Raw genomic sequence first — 21,129 nt, forward strand, 5'->3', positions numbered from 1 at the left:
CTTTGTACAGCTGTCTTGTCATATCAAGATTGTGGAAGTTACACCAGTTATTAACGAAAAATGGGACTATCTCAAAGTGACCCTCCAATCCTGCTAATTGGAAACCTTCATGCTGCAGTGGATACTAGCCATCACTATGCCCACACCCGCTGTGTGTGTGTGTTTGTGTGTATGTTAGTAGTGAGTTCGCCGGCTCACGTGGATGACACTACATAGTAATTGAAAATTCATGGACTTCCTGAAAATAGTGCCATGATGTAACCGTGTCTCTTTTAACACAAATGTCTGCATTGGGTTTTTACGTTAAAGATGGTTATGTTCATCTGTTTACAAGATCAATAGTTTTCAAATAACACAGCGTATAAAAATATAGAGTGAAGTGTTGCAAGCCGTCACGCCTCTCATATCCCTCCGCTGTTTTTGTCCCCCTTTCAGGCTGTTTTGGTCTTTTCGCTGTTAGCAACGGAAAGAATCCGAGATAGCTGCAAACCCGATTTTGAGATAATAATTATATAACAAATTGACAAGAGGTGTAACACACATGTTGATTTCGGAAAAGTTACTAGAGCGTGTTGTCTTTTTTTAAATATTATTTTTTTCAGTTTTAATAGGAATTGTACAGGTCGCTAATTTAGCTAGCAACTGTTAGCCAGGCTAGCTGCTTAGCAAAGCATCCTCCTGAACAGGCACGTTGACTTTAGCCTGCTGGCTAAGCTAGGTCTTCGGATTGCCCAACGTTAGTGAGGTACCGCACACCGTCTCAGCGTCAAGAAATTGCGGCGTGAAACTGGTCTGTTAAAGACGCTGTCTTTTATGGGATCACCATGTCAATGAAGGCCGGTGGAAATCGCAGCAAGCCCGGCGGTGGTAGCACCGCTGGTGCCGCCGCCGCCTCCGGTGCCGGAGGAAGCGGCGGGGGAAGACAGAATCTGGGCAGGTATGTGAAATTAAAACGTTAACATAGCGAAGAAAAAACACAGCAAGGAGGGTTGGTTTGACACGTTTTCGATATTTGGCCATAGTCACTGCCAAACGGTAGCGGTTGTAAGAGATGACATTGCCGTTAAGTGGTCCAAAACTAGTGCGTGTTTGTGAACGTTGTGCGGGCCTTGCGACGTGTTGGTCAGCCAGTTGTGCAGTTCAGCTAGCGAGGCCTGCCTGTCTGCTTGGTCCAGTGCTGTTGCAACTTTCGACGTGACATTATCTTCTCTGGCACGTTAAATCAAACATGCCACCACGAGGTTGATTTTGCATAAATACATGTTCGGGTGGACATTTATCTTTCCTCACATGTGTGTAGTACTAGTGACGCTGCTTGCCAAGTTGCTGGTATCAGTTTACTCTAAGCTTGAAGCCAAGTCAGCTAGCGTTAATTAGCCAATTGACAGCCTGTGCTTGCATTTCAGTTTTGTAACCGTTGGCTAATGGGGGACACGCAACGGCATTTGTTGTCTTTTGGCTGCCATGTAGCTTGGTACGTTACCGCAACATTGCTGCAACGGGGTTGCCAGGAAATGGATATAAAGCGTGTGGGCGCTCAGAAGAAAGGGGCGGGTGTGGAAACGGGGGTGAGGTGGAGGAGGAGAAGGGGGAATTACAGACAGACTGGCTTTCAACCTTGACGTTGCCATTGCTGTTCGTGAGAAATAGTGTCCTTGAGGCATGACTTTCTCTGTACACGTCGTCCCAAGATGAAGATAAAGCACACTGTCAGTGCATGAACAGCATGCATGCTGTGATTTTTGGTGGTCAGGCTGCTGTTCACCGGTCACTAGGACAGCACTCCCCATTCATTGCGTAGGATTCATCGTGAAGATGCTATAAATGAATATTGGACCAGTTTATAACCATGCTCACAAAATCTGCACATTACAGCTCAAAATGGCATGGCTAAGTGTGTTTTAGAAAGCTTAGGGCTGATTTACTGCAACGGATATAATATAGGGGTTAGTGGCCATTGCTTACGTTGAATGGTTGGTTATGTGCCAGCTGCTGAACAAGGTGCATTTTAGGACATGCCTGGGAAAACTGTTAGCTGCTGAGTGTTTGGCTAGATTGCTTCACAAATATCATTATTATAAGCATAATGTTGTGGAGACACTGGGGAAATTTCAGAATTTACATTGCATATTCGAAATGTGATCTGCAAGAGCACTTCTGTTGATCTTAAATATAAAGTCAATGTCCACAATTAAAACAAATGATCAAGTAAGATGGCTGTGTTGATGGTTGTGGTGATGTCTCCACAGCTGGAATCGATAGTGATGGTAATAAATCTTATACTTGATAAAACCAAAGTGATTTCTGCATGTCTGCAGCTGCAAACATTTCACATGTGCTCTTCAGTCATAATCTCAGTAAAGCATCATTATAAGACCCTCATGTATTCTTAAACCTGGTTCTCTGTAGTTTGCTACAAGTGATTGTAGTATGCAGATACTTGCAGTATGCTGTGAAAGTATATTTTAGAAATGAGGTTAAGGTTAAAGCAAATTATATAGCTTGTATTGATTAACTTCAAGTGCAGTTCTGTATCATCTTAATCACTGCCTCTTATGATTTCTCTTAGTGAGTTGCAGATATCAGAGCATGTGCTAAGTCAAGTCTTTATTTATTTTGTTTTTTACAGTTGATGGTGAGTTTGACAACAATTTAATCAAAATGCGATTTTTTTTTTCTGTCCTTCAGGGGGAGACACAGTGGCAAAGGTCCAGCAGCAGTAAGTAACCTGTTATTTCTCATATACATTTGAGAAACAAAAATACCTTCAAGCTTGAGTATTTTAAAACACTTAAAAAACAAATAAAAAAAAAATACAGATTTTTGAACATAGTGGTGGTGTTTTTTTCCTCTTGAGGCATGTCATTGGTGGGCACCAGAATTTTTCTTATGCAGGAAAAACCCTCACAATGCTTTAACACTTATTTTTCTTGGTTTCCTGTTTTTAAAGCATTTTAACGCCAGAGAAAGCATAAATCCAGATATCGCCTTTTTAATTGCATTAAGAATGGAACAAGTGTATTGGTATTCCACAGTGATGAGACATTATTTGGCATCTTTTTTGTGCTCAAAATGGGAGCATCAAAATTAATTGTATCTTTTCTTTAGGTCATTTTCAATGGTGTATATGCAAATATGAGGATGGTCCATGTCTTGACTTCAGTGGTGGTACGTTTACTGTGTGCCTACCTTGTTCCTTTTTTTTCCTGTGTGTAATGATTATAAGAATATGCATAGTTGCAAAATTCCTTGGATGAAGCAGCCATGTGAATCATGCTTACTCTAAGTGAGTTAGTAAGAACATTATTTACTGCAGTCTGTTTTACCACATGCCGTTTCTTCAAATTTACACAGCACTAAACAAAGCCTGTTGTAGAGACAGCTGGTTGCATAAAAGGAAACCAGCGATTGATCAATCAATGGTTTGCCTTGCAGAAAAATGGGTTTCTGAACTTATATTTTTGAACATGTAAATTAAAATTTGTACTGAACGGCACATACCGTATATAACGACAAGCCTCTTTAATTGTAGGGGACCAAGTGTGAGCTTAAAGTGAAAAATGGAGCCATCTATGAGGGAGTATTTAAGACCTATGGCCCAGAGGTAAGGCTCATGCATAATGTGGTATTCTTTATTGTGCCAATATGGAGGGAAATCTGTTACTTTCTCACTAGCTGAATATGATTAGGCTTAAATGTGATGGAGTCTTGCTAACACTTGGTACTAGTTTCACCCCTAAGGTGGTTTAGAGCTGCATTGCTTTTTCTGATATGTGAGCATTTACCTTCCCTTTTAGGTTGAATTATTTCCCAAAAGTAATAATCATAAGTAAATTTGAGGTTTTCCTCTAATTCAGATCTATGCTAGTATGCTGATGCCAGGATTACACAAAGTAGTTTAATTGATAAGATCCGCTTTTATGTGATTTATTTGACTAATAGTTAAAGTAAGCCTGCTACAATTTTACAGATCTTTAATTCATAACCATACACCACATATCTTTCTTGTGGTGCTTAAAACAGATCTCTTGAGATTTCTCAGTATGTTTTAGTTTTAGGGTTTTTCTTGAGATTGTTTATAGCCGTTTTGTTTCTCTAGCTACTGTGGAGTATGATGGGCATGAAAGAGTGCATTGTCCCAGTCTCCTGTGTCCATAGTTTCTTGTGTCTTTTGCAGATATTTTTTTATTTTTTTTCCTCTGTGTTATAAATTATATTTTTCTCCTTCAGTGTGACCTGGTGTTGGATGCAGCCCACCGAAAGAGTACAGAACCGAGCACAGGGCCCAGGAAAGAAGATATTGTAGAGAGCATCATTTTCAAGGCTTCTGATGTCGTAGTTGTGAACTTCAAAGATGTGGACCTAAATTTTGCCAGGAAAGGTAGTGTGGTCATATTTTTATTTTTTGGCAAAGATTTTTTTAGTTATTGAAACTGGAGATGTTATCATGCGCATGTTGAAAACCTATGGACAATGCACAATGTTAACTGGGTGAGTTTGTCATACTGTTCATTTACACATACGAAAATATAAACGTATGTCAGTGAATTCCCATCTTTGCATACATACAATGTATTACCCTTCTCAGTCTTCTCTATCTTGATGTTGCAGAGGCTTTTCTGTGAGTTAAGTCTTGTGTGTCTGCTCAGAGTGGCCAGTCATTGAAGTCTAATTTGATCTATCGATTGGTCCAAAGGTTGCTCTAGTGCAACAAGGACACTCAATAAAGGCTGAAGGAGCCTGCTTCATGTAATTCATGTGCACCCATATGATTCTGCTTTGGACGATAATGGACTCTGCGGGAGAGTTTTGTTGTCTGAAAATATACAGGCGTGAAGGGTTTTGCTTCATGATTTGAAACTATGGCACTACAGTGATGCCACTTCACTTTAACAACTTGTGAAGTGAGTGAAATTTACACAGAAAGATAAAACGTCAAAAGTGCCAATGTTTGTCTGCTTGCCCCTTTATTTTATTTTTTAAAGAAATGCTCAATAAGTGATCAGTTGAAATCATGGGATGTGAGGAGGGCGCTAGACATGACTTGACCCAAGCTCAAATTGTTAGAATTGAGTACCTTTACAACTTATATCTAGGTGAACCATATCATAAATATGTCTGGTATGAATTTAACTGTTGGTGTGATCGCCAGTCATTTTATCTGTCAGTCATTCTTCTGACTATCTGTCATCTGTGTGTCTCTCCTTTCCAATGGTCTAGTCTCCTCAGACACAGGTAATCTATGGCTGTTTTCTCCTTTTGCACATCTTTGTATGCTTTTAAAAATATGTACTGTGCTCTTATATTAGACCTGTTAAATTAGATATTAAATTAAAAATGTAACTTTTACGAACATTTGGGCATGATGTTCTATTTATTTTTGTGCTATGTATTGTTACTGCATTTTGATTCCAGTATGATTCTCAAAGTTTTAGGATCACTTCTCTCATACACCCAAAAACTAAAAATTAGATATGTATTGCTGATCAGTGTTTCTTTATATTTTTACCACGTCTTCAGACTGCATGTTGCTTTCGGTGGAAGAATTATTCCCTCAAAATCATTCAAGCTGATTTTTGGAGTTTTTAAATATTATCCAGTTTTAACTTTTGATACAGCCTATGTGATACATTTGGGTAATTTTTAATACTAATATAAACTCTATTTTTGTTAATAAGGTTACAAAGTGCTTTGTATTTAAAAAAAAAAAAAAAAAAAAAAAAAAAAAAAAAAAATCACAGAAATTGTAAAAACTAGAGAAAATAGGATGGAGGGAAATAAACAACAAGCAGTAGCAACGATGAAGCAGTGGCTTGTATAAGAAGAAGGTAATGTGTATTGCTTTTGTTTAGTTTATCTTTTATAGGATTTTTCCTAAACATCAGTTTTTTTTTTTGTTTTTTTTTTTAAACCTTTCTTGGCCTTGCTCGAGTCATGCCACACTTAAATGGTAGATTATCAGCAACATTAATGTGATTCCATTGAAAGCAACTGATTCAAAAGTCATATTGGGCTCTCTTACATCATTTGTTTTCTGAGCATTGTTTTCAAAAGGTTATTAGGAGAAGTTTAATTTTGTTTGGCACTGAAATGCTTTGAGGTCATGTAATTAACTGCAGTCTAAATGCATGTTTGCTTACCTCTCACTATTCGCACATTTGATTTTAAAATTTTTCTTACTTTGTATAATTCCTTTGGTGGACAGTGTGCACAAAGCATGCCAGCAAACAATGGAAATATAAACCAGGCCTATTGGCCCAACTGCCCGTATGGTGTCAGTCTAATGTTTCTGAACTTGCTCTGTGCCTGAAACGCTTAAATGCCTTTTGTATTGTGAGATGAGTTATGATGTGTGAGATAAGCAACTCCAGGTGGCTGGTATGCTTTGAGCACATAGTTCACTGGTGCCAGATCTGCAAATGTGAGAGCAGACTTGGGCTAACATGAGATTAGAATTTCAATTCAGTTATAATTGGGGGTTTTCTTTGAGCAGATCTGTCCGTTTATGACTTTGTTGAGTCAATGTATTCCATACACTTACATAAAAATAATGAACATCCTGAAACCGCAATTAGCCCAAAGTAAATTTTTTAATTAATGTGCTCCCTTTCAAGATGTTGCTATGGTGATTCTTAATAAATAGGGTGCAAGCATTGTAGACACTCCTCGTAGCTGGATTTAATTTCTGATAAAAGTTAGCCATCTGAAAATACTGTAGCACCTAGAGACATTATGCTACATACTGTGACAGTGATTCAGGACTCTCCCTTTATTCACAAGTCTTGCTCACACTTCCAGACTCACCAATGCCGGCTCAAGAAAATGGCTTTTTTTTGTAAAGGAACCCCCCCCCCCCCAAAAAAAAAAAAAAAAAATCCTGTTGAACCTGTGTTTGGATGTAACTCGGTGTGTCTTTCTGAACCGTCAAACTCTCCATATAGACGTTTGCTGTAAGAACTCTCTCAGAGGCTCTTGAAGCATGATGAGCACTTTGTTTTCTAAGCAGTGAGAGTGGAGCCTGCTTGCGTGCGTGCGTGCGTGTGTGTGGTATCATGCAGTGTATATAAATATATACATTCTTTTCTTCATGTTTCAGACAACTTCACAGATGCAGCAGTGACTGGCCGGATCAATGGCGAGCATAAAGAGAAAGATCTTGAGCCCTGGGATGGAGGAGAGACCCACAACTCTGATAGCCTCGAGTCTCTGGATACTGATGTGGTGAGAAAAGTATCAGACACCAGAAACAGGCTGGTGCTAAACTTGCTATATATTCAACCGAAACAAAGAGTTTGTTTCATGTGATCCAGAGCATTTAAATTTGTTCACATGCTGATTGTCAAATTCTGTCTCTGCTACTGTTTTCACATCAGTCTAATGGGTGGGATCCCAATGACATGTTCAAGTACAATGAGGAGAAATATGGAGTCTTGTCCACATATGACAGCAGCCTGTCCACATATACGTAAGCTTCTTCACGTTCTCCATGTATTTGTTTGTATACTTGTCATACTAGATATGTTTAATTTTGAATCTCTGACAGTAAACAAACGTTCACTCTTTAATCTGGTTTTATTATAAAATTAAAGACTTAGAACCATGCTGTCCCATGTTACTCCTTGTCTAACCTGAATTTATTTCCCAGGGTACCTTTAGAGAGGGACAACTCAGAAGAGTTCTTGAAGAGGGAGGCGCGTGCTGCCCAGCTGGCAGAGGAGATCGAGGCTAGTGCCACGTACAAGGCCCGCGTTGCTCTGGAGAATGATGAACGGACTGACGAGGAGAAATTCACTGCTGTTGTGCGAGGGGAAAGGGAGACTCACACACTTGGCAGGTGGTGCCAGGATATGAGTTTTTACAAAAATACTACTTGTTTCTGTGAATATGTTTTGTGTACACTTTGCAATTATGTAAATGTAATTGTGTTCGTAAACAGCGGGTTCATATTTGAACGATTTTCAATTTTCATTGCCTGTTGATACATTCTGTGGAGTTGTTAGAACTCGCATTATTCACAATTTATTGTTATAAGAATTTAAGAGGAGCTGGAAAAGGATACTGCAGAGATTTGCATACAATCATCTGTGTTGTAGCTGTGTGCTGTCACCAGGGGGCACTGAAATAAAATTGTTGCTTTAGTTTATGCTTCTCTTGCTCATTTGGCTTTGCACTGGCAGTGAAGAACACAAAGTCATAATACACAAAGAACTTCTAAACTGAGTGTTAAAAATTGTGAACAGGGCCTACTACTACTGCTGTTAGTGCCTTTTTAAAAAAAAATCTTTGGAGTTTGTTTTCTGTCGGTTTTTTTCTAATGCTTCTTGTGCTGCATGTAGAACTCTATTGCCCCTTTTCCTGTTCTTTGGGAGGAATATTTAAGCCTACTAGACAAGTAGACAGCAAATGTTCCTATAACAAATACTTCCTATAACTGGTAATTAAAATGAAAAAATAAGCTCATTTTAGCTAATGACCACTTACTGGAATGGAATAAAGTATAAAATTAATTGCTCATCTTTATTATTGCCTTGTGTATATGTTTAGCTGAGTTAAGTCTGTTTGTATGTTTGTAGAGAGAACAAGTACATTCCTCCTGGTCAGAGAAACAGGGAGGCAATGTCATGGGGGCCAGGGCGTCAGAATTCACCTCGTCTTGGTCAGAGCTCAGCTGGACCCCCCACTCCTCGACCAGGACCCCACGACTACAGTCCCAGCTCTGGATCCGACCAGAGGGTGGTTAATGGAGGTATATTTAATATGTCACCTACAAATCTGCTGTTACTTGCTGCAAATCAAACACAGTATTTGTGAGAGTAAAGGAGTGGATGAGTGAGTCACTGTTGTGGTCAAACCACGACTCGAAATAAGTTCTTTTGCAGTGGCAAAGTGTTTGGGTTATTCTTGTGTTATCTTGTTAGTTTATTTTTATTTAAGCCATTTTATTCCTGTTTCCGCATCCCTTGTCATTTTTTAAAAAAAATTAAATTTCTCTCTTCTTTCTGTCCCCACTATACCTTTTTTTCCCCTGCACTATAGCTTGTGTCATCCTTGATCATTTGTCCTTGCCTCTTTTAGGTTCATCCCATTGGCCCTCACCCTGTCCATCTCCTTCCTCCCGTCCCCCTTCTCGTTACCAGTCCGGTCCCTCCTCCCTGCCTCATCGGGCAACCACGCCCACCAGGCCACCTTCCAGGCCCCCCTCTCGACCTTCCAGACCTTCCTCTCATTCATCCCACCTCTCTTATCCCTCCTCTTCATCCTCCTTTTCCCACCATGGGCCCACATCGCCAGCCTCCGCTCTGGCCAAACGCATGTCTTCAGAAGGTACCCACATCTCTGTGGAGTAGACCTGGGCAAAAAACACAAGTTGAAGGTGGAGGGATTTAAGTCACAAAGAAATGTGAAATATTTCAAAGTTGATGGCGATCAGTTTTATTTGAAAAATAAGTTTGCCCAGGTCTAGTGTGGAACAGCAGAAATAGGAGAAATTGCTTGGTCAGACTGAGTTGGGATCAGATTTGAAAAACTCTGATTCTCTGTCAGTACATCAGGCAGTTTCACCTTGGCATGTGGGTGCACCAATGTGTGCCATGCTTTGGGTGTGGTAACACTTAAGGCACCAATTTATCAACTTTTCTGGTAGATCATTCAAAAGAAGGTGCACGATGATATTCTAATTTAAAAAAAAAAAAAAAAAAAAGGCTTGATGTTTGAGCCATGATGAGTGGTTGTAATACCAGTTAAGTTTCACATGCAGTTTTTAAAAGTCTTCTCTGTATTCCACTCCATTGGGATACAAACTGTTGACCAGAAATGTGATCTGTCAATTTCCAGAGTCCCTCGGAAAAAAAAGCCCCCAAAAAACTGGTAGTGAGGCTTAATCTCTTGACGTTAATTATTTTTACTTGGATAGAAAAATTGTTAATTAGTGTTTGGCCTCTCATTATTTTTTAATATGCTGTTACTGTAGGCCACTGTTCATCTCACTTTTTGGCCTTTGCTTTCCCATTTCTCATCTCTCACTTTGCTTGGTTGTGATGTGGTGTTTGATCACTTTACAGGATCATCTGTAATTTCTCCACTAGCATGCATGCAAAAAATAACCTTACTGTTTGGTGTGATATTTATCAGCATGTAGACTTGAGTTTTTAAAAGTTTTTGTGAGGCACTGGTGAGTTAAAAAAAAAAAAAAAAAAAAAAAAAATTTAACAGAGGGATGCTAGGAAACACGTTTACTTTGCTGTCACTGTGTGTTTACCAGCTTCTATCCATTTGCCTGTCTTTATACATCTCCAGGTCCACCAAGGATGTCTCCAAAATCTCAGCGGACGCCTCGTGCTCACAGAGTGCCACCCTGTCGGACCAGTGGAGTACCCCAAGGAGTGGACTTAATTTCCCACAATCCCCCTGGAGAGTCCACAGTGACTCCACAAACCAGGAGTAGCTCTTCCTCTGGAGGGACATGGTCCTCAGTGGTTAGCGGAGGTAGACTATTAATCTGAATAGTTTGTACCCCTTAGCCATAAAAGGCTGATGGGATATTGTTGTCACCCTGCTGGACGGGCAGGTAGTGTGGACACCAAAGCTTGTAAATGCAATGTAACTGAGAACAAGGCAACATAGGATCTTTAAATGCATCCCAATGGTGAACCTACTAGTCCAGTATTTTTCTCCCTTTGCAGAGATTTTAGTTTAATGCCACTGGAGGGCATATTTCAAAGGACCTGTCATTGTTCGTTATTTAACCTGAATGTGTTGTGAACACCAAATTCTTCTCCCCTCCTCAGCTCACAGACCTCGCTCCCCCCGACAGAATAGTATGGGTGGAGCTTCCCCTGGCTCCTCTTCCCTCCCATCACCTCAGACAGGTACAGCTCCTGTGGAAACTGTTACTACTCCAACATCAGCTTCCTCTCCTACTGCAGCTAGCCCTGCCCCCAGCATAGTCACTTCTTCATCAGGAGATGGTAAGCTGAAGTTTAACAAAGGATTTTTACTGAGTATGAATAGTGATATGAAAACACATGTCTGTTGGTTTTTATAATGTATAAATAAGTGCTACAATCACAAAAAGCTATCGTTAAATCATTTTGATGGGAGTAAGTAAACTTTCTTTTTTGTTTGTTTAGCAAAAGAATGTCGTGCCCAGGAGACTAGACAAACATCTCCTACAAACAAGGAGAACATCAAGCCTTTGGAAAGTTCACCTAGTTTTACAAGACAAGTTTGTAAAGGTTGGTAAACACTAGAAATTTGCATTAACTTTTTAACCTCAGAATGTTGAGAAGCAATACAATTTTAAACATGAGTACGAGGGTTTCTCATCTGTTCCTTTCTTTAGTAGTCGTAATGTAACAATGTCTTTTAAAAATTGATATTTCCAGAATCTGCATTTATTTCTCTCCATTCACCTTGCAGGACCGCCTTCTATACCATCAGACCACAGAAAACAAATAGATAATTTAAAGAAATTTAGTGTAGATTTTAGGGTAAGTACCTCTTGAATTTATATGACATACAAATTGCTAAGATATGACTGATCTCATCTCATGTTTGTGAGGCTTCAGCAGAGGTTGTGCCCCTCTTCCACTCATCTTTCCTCTGTCCCTCTGCCAGTTGCAGTCTAGTTCCAACCCAGACCCTCCCTGTGAACCAGTGGTGACCAAGTCTGCTAGAGACCCTGCAGACAAACCTAAAGATCTTCCCCTGGACAAAGCCTCCACAGTGGGGAGGGAGGCCACTGAAGATGGTGTTGTAGTAATTGCTGCTGGCACACCTAGTGGTACCCATGCTCCACCGACTACCACCACAAGCACCAGTAAGCCTGGCAGCCCTGCTGCAATGTCTCAGTCTCCCTCTGCTACTGACCAGAAGAGGCCAGGGCTTGATGTGACGTCACAGGGAGTTCAGACGACGGCCACCTCAACGTTCAGCGGACCCAAGCATGAAGAGAAGGAGGAGAAAAAAGAAGCAGTGCAGGAGTGAGTGAACAGGAGACCCATTCCACGAGAAAACCAAAAATGACTTTATTGCATTTTGTGTGGTCTGTAGTCAGTTTACTATAATGCACAGTAGGGATTTATTACTGTCCAAAACCAACAACAAATTATTTAATGATAGATATTGATTAATTTAAAGAAACACAATTTAATCAAGTTTAAGTAGCTTGAGAAACAAATTCTTCCTTTTCATTCCTTTTCTCTATTTGTTCTCTCTCTGCAGTCAAGTGAGAAAATCAACCCTGAACCCAAATGCTAATGAGTTCAAACCCAGGTTTAATACACAGGTAAGTTATAACCCGCTTCTGCCAAGCTTAAAACATTTGGAAACCAAAAACTGGGTCTGGTATTTAATTTATTTATGTCTCTATATGCTTTTGTTTTTCTTTGCATTTTCCCTCAGCCCAAACCAGCCAACACCCCAACGCCCCCCCGGCCTCAAGGCCAGCCCAGCCCCTCCATCGTGGTCCAGCAACCTCCAACTGTGTATGGCCAGACAGTCTGCTTCCCCCAGATGTATCCGCTGACGCCAGTCAGCCCTGGAGTTCAGGTGAGATACACACCTGCATACTGAAATGTACATTATGGAGATATTCATTTTTATTCAGTGCAACTCACCCAGAGCACCACACTGTGTTGGTATGAAATGCAGGGTTCATTCAGACCAACCCCTAACAACAGTGACTAACATGTCTGTCTATGTTTGTCCTCACGTGGTAATTTTCTTTCCTTTTCTTTGATTCATGCCTGCCATCATTATTTTCTCAGTGTATTTTATGTTTTTAAGGAAAAAGCTCACATTTGTTGTCATTTGTTCCATTGTAAACTTTTTCCCTCCATGTAGCAGAAGAAGCATTAGGGGGGGAAAAAAGGTCCCCCTCCCCATGACATGTTGTTCCCTGTCTTCTTTTGAGAAGGTGTTAGTTACATGGTTTTCTTACAGAATGAACTGAGAAATGTTTAGGTGATTATCTGCATAACAAGCTTAGAAATGTTTAGTCAAAGCATTTTTTAGAAGTTTAGTATAGATATAATTTTGATGTTGCATATATGTAGCTGTGATCAATACATTTCTTATGTTGCTTTAAGAAAAACTTGGTGATCCAACATCAGACACGTGCAAACGATAACAACTAAAAAGTGGTTCTTCTTCCCTTTTCTCCCCCTCCTCCTCCTCCTCCCCCCTCTCTCTCTCGCTCCATTAGAAAAGCATAATATGGAAGGTTTGTGAATTTTTCTAAGATTTCTATTTTTAAAAACTTTTTTTGTATTATTTTTATTTTATTTTTTAAGCCCAATAAGTACTGGGATGTTTTGCTTGCTTGTTGAATTAATATCATCAGATGTTGGTTTGCCAACTTCTTATTGCAATTCTTCAGATGGACTTAAAACTGTGCTCATTTCCCTTTGTTCCATCTGTTTTCCAAACAAATGGCTGCAAGCTAAAATGAGTTTAAGCTAGCTTGTTTTTGCTGAAGGGGTGTTTGTAACACAAATGCATGGTGGACAATGTTAATGAGTTCAGGAACTGAAAAAACAGTATTATGAATGCTGTAAAAACACCTTTTTGGCTCATGATAGTCAGGTGTAGAAAGTGCATGTGGCCCCAGGTAAGCGATGACTCCCACAAGCTCTTACATTCTAGTAAGCTGTTTGTGTTAGACAACTGCAGCCAGATTGTTATTAAGGGTCCCAGACAAATGAGCATAGATGCACCCATGTTTATCCTCAGACTGTCTGTTTTATAATCTTGTTGGAAATCTCACAGAAAATTGAGTATAAACATGTTTTTTATTTTTCCCTACCTTTCCTCGTTCCTCACCTCTCTCCAGTCTCCCATGTACCAGGTTCAGATGCCTATGACAGTGAGCCAATCTAAACCCTACAGACCAGGTAAAGGTGAGAATAACCACCGCTTTCTTTCTCTCATTTCCCTCCCACATAATCTTTTTCTCAACTTGGTGAACAATATTTACAAACCATGTGAATACATAAATATTTTTAATCAGCTATTTGGACAGTATGTGATAATAAAAGGCTTGTTTTCAGAGTCAGCCCAAACATTGTTTACAAAGTGGCATTGTTGTGGCATTTTTTGCAAAACGGTTGAATTAAAATGTCTTGTTGGTGGAGTAAATAAATTCCTAATGGGGTAAAAAACAAAGAGAGGGCTTCCTGCAGAAGCACACCACGCAGGAGCCTGCAATCTGAAATATTACCAGTCACTCAATATCACGATGAGGAGCTGAGAATAATGAAGGCTGAAAATAATTCCCCAGGCTTACATGAAGTGTGATGGATTGGTTGATTAATCACGTTGATTATTCATGTGGGGGATTGAGCTGCTTTGCCCACACAAAATCAAACGTGCAACAACAGCAATCACTATACAATCATTTAAAGAATGTTGCATATTCTTCTCACTACGCGGGACACCAAAAACCACTGATGCTGTATATGTTGTTTTACCGCACATGCTTACCGACCTGCAATTATTACGCAAGTACAGAGATGCTGTTGTGCAAGTATTTTTGTAGTTTGCTTTTACAAGAGAGAGGCTTCAGGATTTTGTTTTTAATTTCTGATCTGGCCAATCTTTATTATCTTTCAGTAAGTTTAAATATGGCTCATAATATGATCAGTTGCTTGTGTTTTTTCTTTCTTCTCCCCCTCACATATAGACTTTACTAGTGTCTTTCATAGCCAACGGCACTTCTCTCTCACCAAGCCTCTAGAGTTGGTATATATATGTGTGATATGTGATGGTGAACTTATTCTCCATCTTGCCCATCTCTTAACATAAATTTCTAGTACCCAACATGCCCCAGCAGAGGTCAGACCAGCACCATCCGCCAGGCACACCCACCATGATGCACCCAGCCACAGCAGCAGGGCCACCGATTGTAGCACCGAGCCCGGCTTACTCAGCGCAGTACTTCACCTGCAGCCCACAGCAGTTCACCAGTCAGCCGCTCGTCCAGCAGATGCCTCACTACCAATCACAGGTATGATTTACTCTGGCACCAGCAGTATCACAACTATACAGCCTTTAGCAGCTCATTGAGCAAGGATAGATTGAACAGGCTCGTCTATTAAGACTCGTATGTAACCATTAAAGTTTCTCTGGTACCATCAATTAGAACTGGCAGTTTTTATCTCCCGCAGCTGTTCACTTGTCGGTGATTTGGCTGACAGATGCTGGTGGTCTTTAGCAGTTTGATGGGGTGCCAATGTCATGCCAGTTTTTTTTTTTTTGTTTGTTTTTTTTTATCACCTCTGATTTATTGAGCTCAAAGTGTACTTCTGCTTCTTATACCTGAAGAGTTACTACCTGTTTGCTACAGGCTGTCATAGGAAAAACTGCAGCTTTTACTGCAGTGACTTAAAAAATCCTGGAAAATCCTCAGTAATACAAACAGCTAGGCTCAAGCACTTTTTGGAGCAGAGCCTACTCAAAGCACACATTTATATTTTTTATGTTGATTACTAATGAATAGTAGATGGTATTGACAAAAAGATATCTGAGGCTTGATGCCAATACCACAATGACTGTTAAGTTGTGAAATGTAAAATAGGTAAATAAATGTAAGAAAATAAGTTAAACCTCATGAATGTTGCATTTTGCTTTAACACAGTCATGAAAGGATTTGGCCTCTTAAATACATAATTCTTTAAGGAAGCATTTTTCAGGACATATCGAACACACATCGTACGCACATAATCATTGATGCCCCAAAAATAATGAACCTTATGTCACTTTGATCGTCAGTGCCAATTAAATTGAGTGAAGATGGCCAGCTTTGGGATGAGACAGACAAACATGATCTCACACACAGGCTCTTTAAATGACAGCTTGTGAGAATGTTTTATGCAACCTATGAACACAGAATGCATTACTGTAGATTTTATCAGACCACAGTTCATGTGATATGCCAGAACCACAGAGTGAGACCATAGAAGCCATTTTTTTTCTCTTTCAGTTTCATCACAGCGCTTACAAATTGAGCTGGTGTTAAGAAATGCAAGTCTGCTAACTAATGATTACAAAAAAGTATAAACCAAGAAAGAAATAAGCTTCCTTTCTCTGAACAGATGCATCAGAAGCACAAAAAAGTGTTTATGTCCATATTTCATGTGCAGCCTTTGAACAAATGTTGGCTCTCTAAATTGGCACTCAGTTACCAAAACTGTGACGGCAGGAGTTGATAGAGGGTTTCCTCAGTTTTTTGGCTTCCTTTTTGCCTCTTTCAGGCACAGCATGTGTTCAGTCCAGTGATGCAGGGCAGTGCCAGGATGATGGCGCCTCCCACGCATGGCCAGCCCAGTCTCGTCTCTTCCTCTACTACACAGTACCCAGAGCAGACACACACCATGTATGGTACGTGTGCGGCCAATGCACGGGGTGTGATTTCTAATGCTTTTCACTATTACTAACGCTGACTGCTGTTTCAGTGTCTCCAGGGCCAATGCCTCAGCAGTACCCCCACCCTAGTGCCACCTTGCACCCTCACCCGCAGCACCCTCAGCCCTCTGCCACGCCTACAGGCCAGGCACAGCAGGGTGGACCACAACATGGAGGCCCTCCTAGCCATCCAGCTGCCAGCCCAGTCCAGCACCCACAGCACCCGCAGGCAGCAGCAGGTGAGTGCCCTAAGGTTGGCGGTAGTAATTACCCCCTCCCCCCATGGAGCTGAATTTTTTCAAGTGGAGCATTATGGTAATGTATACATGTGTTTATGATTTTTGTTGTAGCAGCAGCAGCAGCAGCCCAGGCCCTCCACCTGGCTAACCAGCCTCCACAGCAGCAGATGTATTCGGCCTTGGCACCCACGCCACCTTCGATGACCCCAGGGCCAAACCCTCAGTCCCCACAGGCATCCTTCCCTTCTGCTCAGCAGGCTGTGTATATCCACCCACAGCAGGTCCAGCATGGCTACAACCCCAACCACATGGCGCATGTGCAGCAGGTAGGTCACAGCCTGCTGTGAACGTGCTCAACAGCGACCACAGTGGCTCAAGCCAGGCAATCAGATTGGCAGTGTTTCCTGTGCTGGACTTAACTGTGGGTGTGAGAAAGGTCTGGGATCCATTCCAGTAGGTGTTTGAGTTTATGAATGGGTCATATTTGGCTTTTGTTAATCCCTTTAAATGAGGTAGACATTTTGTTGGCAGTATGATCAAGTTGGGACGTAGCGCTGTCATTCTCACGGTACGCTGTGGGGTACAGAGGAAAAGAAACATTATTTCCTGATAAGAAGACAACCTAACCACGCAATTCAGAGATATTCTTGGATACCCATAGCAGTTTGGCCCCATTGAGTCTATGAAGGAATTCTTTAAATAGACCTATTGAGAGTTCCCTTGTTGTGTGTCATATATAGGCTATAGAGTTAATCACAGAGAAGGCTCACAATAAACCTGCCCAAAGTTTCAAATGATGACTTCAGTGTTTGTGCACGACTTAAGTTACTAAGTGATCAGTTTCAGTCTTTTCTACTCTCATATGTATGAAGTCAGTGAGAGTGGATGGCCTTAATATGATCATTTCAGACATGCAGCTCTGGCTTAGAGCAGCTGCTGTTCAAATAATCTGTTTATGAGGGGCAGCCAATCAGAAGGAAACTGGTTAAGGAGATAAAGCAGATTGCTTCAGAGGGAGGATGACTAATAGCTGACAGTTTTGTTTTTTTTGGGGGGGGGGGGGGGTTTCCCCCTAGATACATGAAACAAATGGGTTTCCCTAGCATTGTTACATTATGTGTAGTTATTTACCTGTTTGTGCTCTGCTCAGAATTGCACACCAGAGGCCACTCTGCAATCTGTCTGGCTGAAGAGTGTTTCACACATCAACTTTACTTCATCTGTTGGCCATTATAAATGCAGATACCAATAGACTGCCAATTAGCTAATATTGCCATTCTGATACATCATTCTGTCTCTACTGAGGGCCTCCACCAAGGCCAAATATCAGATATGGATATTTTTAACTGTAAATTGTATGATGCTACTCGAGTGGAGTAGCTTTCCAAAGCCCTAGAATTGTGATTGGCAGGATTTCATACCCCTGCATCCGTTTCAGATTTTGTCTGGGCATGTATGATAACCCACAGTACAAGTCTTAAAAGCAAGACTTTCAAGGTAATCATTGTGCTATTGTCCTGTCCTCTGTTGTCCTGGCTCTTCCTTCCTCGTACGTTAAGGGGACTTTTATGTGTGAAGGGTCGACCACAGTGAAAGTGCTCTTTTATTTTCCGTTTGTTCTACAGGTGTTAAAGTACTCGCACAGTTTCATTTTACAGTTTTCGTTGCACATGGAAAACAAACGTTGCCGTTTCCAAGTCAAACTTGAAAAGTAAACTGTAACCTCGTGTTATTGTCTTAGCTGAAGTCACATGCTGTATGTGTGTTTGTCTCTGAGCCCCACCTTTATGTAAACAGGCTGCTGAAGAAGACAGAAAAAAAACCCATTCAGAATCATGCGGTTTCTGTTCAGAGCTGCTGCTCCTGTCGGTAACAGACAGGCGGAGCCGTGAAACGCTGTGTCACTGAAACTCATCTGACTCATCGTTTTACCCAGTCTGGCTTTTGTCCTTCTGTTGGTCTCTCACTGTCACACTTTTGTTCTCACTCTGGCACACTCACTTACACTTGTGCGCTTTCTCTCACTCCCAGGCCCATATGCAGTCTGGTATTGTGCCATCCCACCACCCGGCACCCACCCACCCCCCAATGATGCTCATGGCTACCCAGGGTCCTCCAGCTGGTCCACAGCCACCTATGCCCCAGACTGCCCTTAACCCCATCCCTGTTTCCTCAACCACACATTTCTCCTACCTGGCACATCCACAAGGTATTTTTTTATTATTTTCCTTCCTCTATAAAGAGACTGTGTTGTTTTCCTTCTCTAATGTTCTTTTACATTACTAGCTCCTCTTTACACCTTTGTGCAAACTGAGGCAATAAGTGAGTACTCTTCATGGCAATGGTTGAAATATTTAGACTTCAATTTTTTTGCAAGGGGGTGAGTGTCATTAATAGATATAATGGCGGTTAGCTGGGGCAATCACACAGAATTTTATTTTTTTAATTCTTTGGACAGTTATTATCCCTCAGCCATGAAAGTCTAATGAGGTTCTGTCGTCACTCCCTGTGCAGGCAGGGGGAGGCGTGGACACCCAAGTGTCGGTGCCATGGAGAACAGCAATGTAATCGGTCATGTTCATGGACACAAATTGTGTTTTTTCTGGGGTTTTTTTACAGTCAGCTCAAAATAATGAATTTTAATAGGAAGTAAGAGTTCTGTGTGGCGACTCCCGCGAACACAGAGGCCAAGAAAAGGTAGCTTTGAAAGAAGTGGCAGCTGCTGTATTTGACCCAAGTCATAAACTTGGCATGTAAAATTTGTCCTGTGTAGGAATTGATTCAGATGAGAATTTATCCCCTGGGAAATAAAGCAATAAATAAAAGTTGTGCACATGTTACACCTTTCATCTGATTCAGTTAAAAATGACCATAAAGAGGTGATTTTTGTATTATTCCCAGCAGGCAAATATGTGCGTGGACACTGCTGACACATAGGTCAGCAGTCACTGGTCAGAAGATTTTAACATATTGTCATATTCTTTGGGACAAAGTAACAAGTGTCAAGTCAGTACAAGAAACACATTTCACCCCTGAGTCATAAAAGGCTAAAGATGTAAAGGTGGTAAAGGTGCATCCACTGGGAGACTGAGGGGCCACCACTAACCAGCTCTGAGCTAACTGCATTTAAACACTGGTCAAAGGTGAACTGGTGACTTTAAGATTGTTTTGTAAGGAAAACATGTGTTCTCTATTCGATACACACAATAAGAGCCATGCAGATGGTCGAGTCATACTGTGGGCTTTGCAGAACCATCAGTTATTTAAAGATAGGTCTTTAAAAAGATTCAGCTTGGGACACATGATCAGATAGGGTGAGATTTTTAGTAATGGTAATTTCAGAAGAAACACACTTATTTTATTTTTTTTGTCAGATATTTAATTCTCCTCAGGTTAAACCAGGGAAAACTCCGTCTTTAGGTGCAGATTTAGATGATTGGAGGAGAATTACTGGTTTGTTATTTGAGTGTAATTAAAACAATAGTTTGTATTTTGTAAAGCTGTCTAACGTGTTACAAAGAAACTTTCTGTCATCCCTGCAGTGCAACCTCATCATCAGCAGCAGCTGTAGATGGAGTGCGTCAGCGAGCTGAGGGACCCGCTCTGCGCCGCGCTTCTCAACCAGAGCCTTCATAACCAGGCGATGAAGAGGATGAGAGAGCCCACCCTCTCCTCTCTTCCCTCATCCTCACCAGACATGCTTCACATCAGCTTTTCTCTTCCCTCCCTCCTCCCTCCCTCCCTGACCAGGCAATAAGAGAATGTTAACAGGTTGATGCAGTGACATGTTTTAACGAGCTAGAGTTTTAACAGACAAGACTGCTCCTATTCAGCCCCCCCCACACACAAGCACACACGCATACACATACAGATCTGCAAACACAGATAGTTATACCTACATCTACACACACTTTCAGGGGTCCCAAATTGCAACTTAAGTCAGCTTGCCAAGTAAGAAGTGAAAGAGAGTAAACAATCAGCGAGTGTGAAGAAGAAAATTCAACTGGAACTCGTAATTTTTGTCCGCACCTTGTTATGAAAAGAATCTTCCAACCTTTAGACAGTATTAATCCTACTGTTTATTGCTGCTGCTATGTGCTGCATTTGTTTCCAGACTACACGACACGTTTCTAACCAAACTAAAAACGAAACATGACGAGAAACTTTCTGTGAAATAAACTCATGTTGGCAGCCGAGAGGACAGGAGAAAGTGTTATTTATGAAATTATAACGGCTGAGGTGATCAGATCCCACTTCTCACCCGACCCTTATGTAACTTTTAAGTTAAAACTTTTACTTTGTAGATAATATAAATAATTTAAAAAATGAGCAAAAAAATTTAAAAACAATAAAAAAGTTTTAAAAACTGAACTGCTTCTTGTGGTTGGCTTGTACTGTTGGTGTGTCGTTACTGTGAACGTGCACTCTTGTGTTCTAGCTTTTTACAGTGGCTTGCAAAAGTATTTGGCCCCCTTGAACTTTTCCACAT

General features: G+C 40.9%; 1 protein-coding gene across 9 annotated transcripts; it reads left to right on the forward strand.

Annotated features, from left to right (window-relative positions):
* The first annotated feature begins 405 nt into the window (after nt 1–405).
* atxn2 (ataxin 2) lies at nt 406–21,011 on the forward strand. 9 transcript variants are annotated; one of them, XM_084946097.1, is made up of 26 exons: nt 406–937; nt 2,689–2,719; nt 3,109–3,168; nt 3,533–3,604; nt 4,231–4,381; nt 5,221–5,235; nt 7,097–7,221; nt 7,374–7,465; nt 7,646–7,834; nt 8,574–8,746; nt 9,076–9,324; nt 10,297–10,485; nt 10,788–10,967; nt 11,130–11,234; nt 11,419–11,489; nt 11,617–11,981; nt 12,223–12,286; nt 12,403–12,549; nt 13,205–13,222; nt 13,832–13,898; nt 14,811–15,004; nt 16,251–16,377; nt 16,452–16,640; nt 16,752–16,966; nt 18,672–18,849; nt 20,183–21,011. In XM_084946097.1, exons 1-26 carry the CDS (start codon nt 825–827, stop codon nt 20,209–20,211), a joined length of 3,408 nt encoding a protein of 1,135 aa, XP_084802223.1. In that variant the 5' UTR covers nt 406–824; the 3' UTR covers nt 20,212–21,011. The 9 variants fall into 9 exon arrangements, with proteins under 9 accessions (XP_084802223.1, XP_084802224.1, XP_084802225.1 ...); XM_084946098.1 differs by having other exon boundaries at nt 16,755–16,966; XM_084946099.1 differs by having other exon boundaries at nt 13,832–13,892.
* The last annotated feature ends 118 nt before the right edge of the window (nt 21,012–21,129 follow it).

The sequence above is a fragment of the Perissodus microlepis genome, chromosome 12 (assembly GCF_051167445.1).
Source record: "Perissodus microlepis isolate ML-2025 ecotype Zambia chromosome 12, ASM5116744v1, whole genome shotgun sequence".
In the NCBI taxonomy this organism is placed as follows: Eukaryota; Metazoa; Chordata; class Actinopteri; order Cichliformes; family Cichlidae; genus Perissodus; species Perissodus microlepis.

Excerpts from the sequence above, each read along its gene's own strand:
- atxn2 (XM_084946097.1), top strand. The coding sequence starts at position 825 with ATGTCAATGAAGGCCGGTGGAAATCGCAGCAAGCCCGGCGGTGGTAGC. Across the intron at positions 10,486-10,787 it reads GTCCTCAGTGGTTAGCGGAG|CTCACAGACCTCGCTCCCCC; the intron begins GTAGACTATTAA and ends TCCCCTCCTCAG. Across the intron at positions 11,982-12,222 it reads AAAAAAGAAGCAGTGCAGGA|TCAAGTGAGAAAATCAACCC; the intron begins GTGAGTGAACAG and ends CTCTCTCTGCAG.